Below are 8,949 nucleotides of genomic sequence, written 5' to 3'. Positions count from 1 at the left end.
ATGACCCTATAAATTTATACAGTTTAGTTGGATTGGATAAGGACAAGGGCTAGTTTTCACGAGGTATCAGGTTCAAATCCCAACCTCGTCAAAATTTGGTTTCAATTTTGGTCAAAATACTTTCTGACCAACTCACACCTCTCGCTTATTGTCACAAATTTCGGAATTTCTGGAGAATATCAGGAATTTTAAGAAAATTTAGAATATTTCTAGAAATATAGTGAAAATTTCGAATATTTCCAGAATATCGCGAAATTTAGAAAATTTCTCACGATATTCTCTTGTTAAGTTAAAGATATATCGAGACTTTAAAAAAAAAAAAATATATCGAGAATATTATCGATTTTCTCCCTTCCAAAAAACAACTTTCTAAATAATATTCCTTAATAAAGAAATCATATTTTCAACCTTCCAAATAGAAGAGTGCTATAGTTATAGCCTCTCTCCTACATATAATAAAAAATGTCAATTTACTTGGCTAAGGCGTTATTGATATATAAACAAATACTCACTTTGTTTTCATTCTCAACCATCCCCTCCACCCTTCCTCAATCAGATCATTATTCTCTAAGATCACAGAGAGAGAAGAGAGAGAGAGAGAGAGAGAGAAGAGAGAGATGGAAGAGACAAACTCGAGATTCAATAGGATTTGTGTTTTCTGTGGTAGCAGTTCAGGCAAGAAATCTAGCTACCAAGAAGCTGCTGTTGAACTCGGCAAGGAGCTGGTAATTGCCATGTCTAGTTCTCATTTAATTCATTCATTCATTCAGTCAGTCTCTCATTTTATTTCCTTCTCCCTCTATTTTTCTTTCTTCTATAAATTCACCCTCATCCCCATCCCTTCTGGGTTCCACTCCTAACATTTCATCAACAAAAACCAATCTAGACTTTCTGCATCTAAATGGGTCATGGGTGTAATCATTAGAAATCTATTTCCTTCAAACAGTAGGAGGCCTATACAGAATATCCAAATGGGTTTGCTAGCCTTTGTGGGTGCATTTTGTTCATCGATCAGTTATATAATGGGTAGAATTTGCCAACTCTTATCATGAGAAAAAGAAAAATTATCTTTCTTCAAAATGATGTCTTTTGGTCTGGATTGTCCATATTTTGTGTTCCACCTCATTTTATTGAACTTTTTTTCCATCGTTTTGTTAAATTTTCATAACTCCTTTCTGGGTTTTGCTCTGAAATTTTCTCACTGTCAAGACTGCTGGGTGTGAGTGGTTGTTGCGTGTTGTAACCAAACAAGCTCTCAACGTGGGCTTATGATTGTTGGAGACCTTAGGCTTCAAATTAGGGTTTAGTGCGGCATGAGAGAGAAGGGTGAAAGAGTTGAGGTGCTAGCTGTAACAGGGCTGTCAGTTGAGCAGCCTTCTTGCATGATCTTAGTTTTTGATTTTCAAACCCCCCTTAATTTATTTTTATTTACTAATAATCACAGGCTCCAGCTGCTTCTTAATTCTCAACTGGGGGAACCAAACGTGCTCTCTCGAAATCATGAGTACTTTAAGCGTGTTCAGTTTTCTCAGCCTTCCATTCCATCCCACCCATGATTTTTGTTTATGGGGTTCCATGAAATATTATGACCATAAATTCACTCAACAGCCTCTTGACCTATGCTATCTGCTACTAGACTAGGGTTTTTCGTTCATTAATATTATTAATTATTAATTACCATGTTCTCTCTGGGAAGAAATCTGCTGTCCCTAATACCCTGTGCCAAATCTGTCCCCATGCATTCATTGGTCCATAAAGATTAAGAAAATATTTTCTTAATCTTTTGTTCCATATTTTATTCTTTGTGGATCAATGAATGTATGGGGACTGGTTTGGCACAGTATGTTTAGGGACAGCAGATTTCATCCCGTTCTCTCTACCCAGCTCGTTCAATCAATCATGTTTATTTATTTTCTTTTGTGATGGATGAATTGGGTTTCTGACACGTGTGCATGGGTTTGGCTTTCGATGTGCCTTGAAGGTGGAGAGAAGGATTAATTTGGTGTATGGTGGTGGAAGCGTGGGATTGATGGGTCTTGTTTCTCAGGCAGTTCATGATGGCGGGCGCCATGTCCTAGGGTTTGTATTTTCATCTCTCTCTCTCTCTCTCTCTCTCTCTCTCTCACGCACTAATTTTAATGTCTCATCATTATTATTCATTGGACAAACAAAAAGAAATGTTTTACATTGAAATCGGAAAGCATTATTTGTTACTTTAGAACCATACCATGCAGATTAACCCCAGATATCTATTATAAGGTGGGTTCTCAAAGGCAGACAACATATATAGGATCAAATGCTGTCCCAGATGATCTTATAATAGAATTTCTGCATTCCTTTTTTATTGAGCCAAAATATTCATATTTTTATGGCAAATTATTGTGTCTCCTACCATATTGTGAACATGGTACTAAAAACAGTTGAGTTGAGCACTTTATCCGGTCTAAACAGTTGAATCTTAAATGTGTTTAGATTAGGGGGTTGTCTCTTGAAAAGCTCTGGGGGTTGTCTCTTCAAAAGCTCTGATCAGTTTGGATAAAGTTAAACCCCTTTACAATTCCTACCTGAAGTTTCAGTTAGATAGAGACTGTAGAAAGTTAAATGGTAAAAGTATGGGGACCTTTTGAAAGTGGTAGTTGCATGTTAAAACTGGAAAAGTAAAAGCCTGACTGCCCTGTAATGAAAGAATGTGTGGTCTTTGTATGCCAACAATTTAACATGTCAATGGTGCTTCGCTACTTTGAAGGGGTGTCCAAACTTTTTTGTCAGTATATATAGAATTTAACTAACAAATGTTCATTGTGTGTTTATTTTTGCAGAGTTATTCCAAGGACCCTAATGCCCAGAGAGGTAATATTCAAAAACCTGTGTTTTAAATTAGTTCTTATTTTCTGAAAATGGGTTTTCTGGGGACAGGATCATGTGTGATTACACCGAACATTTATTGTGAATTTGTGATTGATTCCTTGTTTTGAGCTTACTGTGTTCACTTTGAGTGACATCTGCTGACATAAATTTAAATTTACATAATTAATAATGTAAGCATTGCTTAAAATATTGCAGATAACTGGTGAGACTGTTGGAGAAGTGAGAACTGTATCAGGTATGCACCAAAGGAAAGCAGAGATGGCTCGTCAAGCCGATGCTTTCATTGCTCTCCCGGGTATGCTTTTCATCTTTCATACATTGAAATAACACTATAATAGGATGATATAGATCATTGTCCACTCTTGTGACTGTGGAACTGTACATGTTGATGCAAATGGATGCTAAATCTTGTACACACGAGCATTTGATAGTCATCCGCACACTTGATTTTAGATACATATTCTCTATAGAGATTAACTTGGAATTAATATCACCAGGCGGTTATGGCACCCTAGAAGAATTGCTTGAAGTCATTACCTGGGCTCAGCTTGGAATCCACCGCAAACCTGTAAGATATCTACGTTTTACTTTACGGTTCTTGAATGTCATAAATACTTCTATAAATCATTCGAACCTCTCTGATGAAGCAACACTCACATGATGCCATGTACTTATGTTTGTTCAAATGTAGTTGTGATGTCTCCAAAGCCCTTCTAAGCCCTTCTAATCCCTGATTAATCAATCAAATATCAAATTAACAATATTTTATCGTGTTCCTTGTCTCCATGAATAGAACTTTATTATATGTGGCTACCATAAATATATAAGTTCATCATGTTTCTTAAGTACACGACTCTCATTCCATGATATTTTGGTTTTGGAGTCAATGTTATTGAGTGGTATGGGTGTAAATCCGTGTAATGAAAAATTTAAGTATCATATATAGAATAGAATAGAATCAATGCATGTGGGACTTGTGGGACTTAATTCTATTTCACATGGAAAGATAGCATAAGATTTGCCATTTGATTTTGAGTTGGGTCATAGTCGTGCTATATGATTAGGTGGTTTGATTATTGGGAGGATCTCCGTTTGAATGGGAGAAAGGTTCTTGTGAGTTTAAAATAAGAGGTTGTTGGTCAAAGAAAAGAGTTTTTGGTCTTGTGACAATGAGAACACACATAATTAACAGCATCCATAAAGTATATGATACTAATTAGATGGAGGATTTGGATATTATACTTAAGTTGGTACTATTTTTTGTAGGTGGGGCTTTTGAATGTGGACGGCTACTACAATTCCTTGTTGAGTTTCATTGATAAGGCCGTCGATGAAGGCTTTATTTCTCCTACTGCACGTCATATCATCGTGTCTGCTCCAACCGCCAAGCAATTGGTTAGACAACTAGAGGTAATTACTTCATCAATTTCATCATGCATCATAGAGTGGGATCATCACCATGATAAATATTTGACGCTCCTGACTGATGTCTCGGGTATAAGGATATTTCTCTTGATTGGTAGAGCTGCAATCTCTTGGTATCGTTGACGAGTTACTGTTAACTGGGTATCATTAACGGACTATCCTGGTCTTGACCTAGCTCGAATATATTCCCAAACCTTGTCTGGTCCGGTCTAACAACCATGCCAGGCCCGTCCACAATATGACAGCAAGGCCTAAAAAGATTATGAAGTGAAAATTGACAGAACAATTGTAGCTTATTTTGATCTTCATGCAGTTGTAGTCGTATGGCAGAATTAGGAAAGTAGAAACACAAGCATAGATCGATACAGTTCTTATTTCATCACACCAGCTTCATATATGATGTTAATTTTCCTTTTTTTTTTTTTGTCCAGGAATATGTTCCAGAGTATGATGAAGTAACGTCCAAGTTGGTGTGGGAAGAGGTGGACAGGATAAATTACGTGTCTGAGTCGGGGGTCGCCACGTGAAACCCTTTTTGTGTTATGAAGTGCAGTGTATACATCATCAGGAATGGAACTTTGGGTCTTTTTGTAGCCGAGCCGGAGAAGGCTGTACACTTCCTCCCAAAAGTTTCTAATATATATTAATGTCTGAAGAAAAACAGAAGAAAAGAGTAGGATTAAGAAAATTATTTTTATCGTCCATGGCTTTCCCCTTCTGTAAAAGTTTTACAGTAAAACTATGAAGGAATCAATTCAAGTTTCTTCTTTCTACATGTTTCATACTCCATTTGAATTTTATGTAACAATGGCTTGCACAGTTTATACAAATTTGTCAAAAAGAAATTAGGAGAATACTGAAGATGTAAAGGAATACAAAAGTACTTGCAATTTTTTTCTTCTTTTGTAGATGAGGTGAAACTCATGATATCGGGGGATTGGAGTCGTCAAATTTGTTCAATAGAATATGTCGTATCAAATAAAATGTTCATTAGAATTTGAACAAATATACAATATCCAAGTAAATATATACCATATAATGCTACTTAAAGACGTACAAAAGCTATGTGATCACATGGAAAGTGCACTAAGAATTGGTTGCATTGGTTCAAAGAGCAGTGTTTGGTAGGAGAGGAGCAAGTAACCAAGTGATTCAATTTCGGAAAATAGAAGTATTTCTGAATAGCACCAAGTCCGACTTAGAGCGAACGTCTGCAATAGAGATGTCATTCTCTTTTCGATTTCACGTAATACAATTCAATGGTGGAGTTAATTCTTTGGCCTCTCTACAACGATTTGATCAAGGACGTGTAGACATCTTGAAGGATGATTAATGATTTGATGATGAACATCTGCATAAAAATAACCAAATAGCAATTTTGCTTTGTGGTTGCATGTAGACATCTACAATCCATCAGAGAAAACTAAAATGACAAAGACGATAATCAAATGATTTCTAATTTAGTTAATTTTGCTCAAAAATTATTTGTGATGAAAGACTTAAAGAGTGAAAGGTTGGATCATTGAGCTACAAAGTCCACAAAAACAGACATCCTTCATCCTCCCTTCGTGTACGTTCCAATTCTAGTGTGTGTGTGTATGTTTGTCTTTTTTCTGGAATTATAACAATACAAGTTCCAGGTTATATCTGTCTCAATTTGAGAATCTCAAGTACTAATTAAAATGTAATAAAAAAGAATAAACAAAAAAAGTTTTGAGTTATGACACTAGAACATCCACTTCTCAAATTATATATGGAGTAGTCTCCAAGATTAAGGAACCAATTAGAAGGCTCTTAGTTATTTTGTAAATATATAATGTGTTTCATGCATAGCATATTTAGACTTGTTAAAGCAGCTAGCTAAGCAGCACAACAACTGAGTTGACAGATGACCCTTGACCGGTCCAAACAATGTTTGATTTCATTTTACAACAGCAAGAGGCATATGTTAATTAGTTAGTCTTATACTCCTTGTATTGTTAGCTCTCTAATCTCTAATAATAGTCTTATAAAAGGGGTTTGTCATCTTATTGGAAGGCAGTTTGTTACTTGGTTTCTCAAGGCCAGGTGGTGTTAGCATGTGAGGCACATGGAAGAATATTAATCTGCAACTGCATTTTGATTAGATTATTTATACAGATCCAATGCAATCCGAACTACAAGATCCTAATCTTTAAAGGTCAACCAAAATATAGTCAAACAATCTAAGGCTCCTTGATCCTTTATTGTTGGTAGAAGAAAGTCAAAATAAAGCAAAATGAATTTTTCCAACAATGGACAGAATCGGCTCTCTGCTGTAAGTCATTAGATCAACTGCTATCATTCCTTGATCAACTAATCTAATTATAGATAACTCAAATACCTGGTCCTAGTATCTAGCTTTTGATGTAACATAGATAGCTCGTATCCTAGCTCTTTGGTGGCTTTTAATAAAATCTTAGGAAGAATGCCAAACATGCTGCCTTTTTTTTTTTTATGAACAGGAAAGACAGGACAATGATTAGCTATCACAAAATGGATTAAGCTGTGTTAAAGAGAGGAAGTTGAATTGGTTAGATTTAGTTAATGGGATAAGAATCATGTGAACTTTGAACACAATGATCTCTAGTTGTAATGGCTTAAATTTTCAGATTGAACACAATGGGGTGGGTTCAGTTTGATTCAGTTCGATTTTTGGTCGAAACTGAGAACCGAATCGAATTTGGACTTTGGTTCGGTTTTGCGTTTTTGAAAAGTTGAAACTAAAAACCGAATCGACTGGTTCGGTTCGGTCGAGTTCGATATTTTTTTTTTTTGTAAAACAGATTTTTACCACTTCTACTTCTACCTCTTTGGTATTTTAACTCGGGATGTTTTTTGTTTCTTCAAACCTATAATAATAATCCATAACAATGAGTTTACAAGTTCACTAATGCATGCTTTATACTTCAATAGACAATAATCTATACTCCATACTCCGTAGTCCATATCCATAGTTCATAATTCAAACTTCAAAGCTTTAAAATAAAGAATTTAGTCCAAAATTTATAGTCCATCAACATATGAAATGGTCAAAAAATATAGAGTCTAAAGTTTATAAAGTCCATCAAGTCTTCAACACTAACCTCACAAATTAAAAATGTTTAAGTTCACTAAAAGATTAAACATCACAAAGAGAATGAACAAACATCAACATATGAAGGAGGGCATGAACTCAAGCTAGGAAAGATGAAGTTTTTGACTTTGGAGGTAACATACCACCCCGACTACTCCCCACTGCAGCTCCACGTACATGGCATGTTAAGCAATTCTACATTGGCATAAGAGAATAATAATAATAATAATAAACATTAGAAAAAAAATACATACAATCATGTATAACATAAAAATTAGAACTTCATTAACCCAAAAAACATTAAATAAGAAAATAGAAACAATTACCTCTTTCCGCTTCTTCACACAACTCGATCCATCTCCTCAATGGTAGGCACATGATCTAAATACACATTTTCATTCCTAAGCCAATTTTGGCTACATATCAAGGCCTCCACCATTCTAGGACTTAGGGAGCTACGATATGGATCAATAATCCTCCCACTTGTGCTAAAGAAAGATTCCGAAGCTATGGTTGACACTGGAATAGCTAGAATCTCCTTTGCAACGCGAGCCAATGTGGGATATTTACAAACTCCATTCACCCTCCACCAATTCAACAAGTCAAATTCTTCACCATCACCTTCAATTGGATCTCTAAGATATCTATTCACATCATTATTGATGATCTCGGTTTTCTTTGCTCTTCTCCTTTGCTCCTTCTCTTTCAACCTCCTTTCTAACTCCATACAACCTTTACTTGAAGAAGACACCCCCTCACTTGATGCTTGAGTACCACTAACCTCACTAACACCACTTTCCCTTCCCTCTTCTTCATACACCTTGTAAAGGTCATACAAGAGATCTTTCACACTCTTTGTGTTAACTTCCCCCTTTTCATCCATCTCCCCCATCAATAATATCAAAATAATCAACCACTTTTTCAATCTTATGACGTGAATCAAGAACAATACCAATGAACAAATAGGGATTACATCACCCATCCATCTTCCATACTTTTTAAACTTGTCTTGCATGGGTGATGCAATCTCCAACAAGCACGGGTTAGATTGTTCTTGCAAGACACCATAAATATGAAGTAAATCATCAAAGGTGTTATGAATAGTAGGAGAAGTAGAACAACACACAGTTAAAGTGACTTCATAAAATGGTGTCAAGAAATTCGCAAACTGCTCCCCATACTCCCAATCAACACTTGTCGGTGGCCCTTCTTTTGGTTTTTCATTTCGGTGGCCCTTCTTTTGGTTTTTCATTCATGTCACCTTGGAGCCATGCCCAAAAATTACCGACATCATCTTCTGTCATTCTATCAAAGGCTTTTTGGAGTTTCAAAGCCCGTTCTAACATCAAGAATGTAGAATTCCACCTACTAGGGACATCCAAAATCATAAGCCCTTTGCACTCTAGTTTCACCCTTTCAACACACTTTTTGAAAAAATCAAGTCTTTGTGGGAAAGATCTAACATACCTCACTGCATTCCGAATGGCCTCAATGGTCATCCTCATTACACTCAACCCATCATTCACAATCAAGTTTAAAATATGGGCTACACACCTCACATG

The 8,949-nt window shown here is 36.0% G+C and overlaps 1 protein-coding gene across 1 annotated transcript; it reads left to right on the top strand.

The window, feature by feature from the left end:
• Window positions 1-511: 511 nt before the first annotated feature.
• LOC133719950 (cytokinin riboside 5'-monophosphate phosphoribohydrolase LOG7) lies at window positions 512-5,077 on the top strand. The gene is made up of 7 exons (XM_062146135.1): window positions 512-725; window positions 1,982-2,079; window positions 2,820-2,850; window positions 3,064-3,163; window positions 3,366-3,436; window positions 4,135-4,278; window positions 4,725-5,077. The coding sequence occupies exons 1-7, from the start codon at window positions 618-620 to the stop codon at window positions 4,818-4,820; spliced, it is 648 nt and encodes a 215-aa protein (XP_062002119.1). The 5' UTR covers window positions 512-617; the 3' UTR covers window positions 4,821-5,077.
• The last annotated feature ends 3,872 nt before the right edge of the window (window positions 5,078-8,949 follow it).

This window comes from Rosa rugosa, chromosome 7, assembly GCF_958449725.1.
Source record: "Rosa rugosa chromosome 7, drRosRugo1.1, whole genome shotgun sequence".
In the NCBI taxonomy this organism is placed as follows: Eukaryota; Viridiplantae; Streptophyta; class Magnoliopsida; order Rosales; family Rosaceae; genus Rosa; species Rosa rugosa.
This window is presented reverse-complemented; position numbering and strand designations above follow the sequence as displayed.

Excerpts from the sequence above, each read along its gene's own strand:
- LOC133719950 (XM_062146135.1), top strand. The coding sequence starts at position 618 with ATGGAAGAGACAAACTCGAGATTCAATAGGATTTGTGTTTTCTGTGGT. Across the intron at positions 2,851-3,063 it reads GGACCCTAATGCCCAGAGAG|ATAACTGGTGAGACTGTTGG; the intron begins GTAATATTCAAA and ends AAAATATTGCAG. Across the intron at positions 3,437-4,134 it reads TTGGAATCCACCGCAAACCT|GTGGGGCTTTTGAATGTGGA; the intron begins GTAAGATATCTA and ends TATTTTTTGTAG.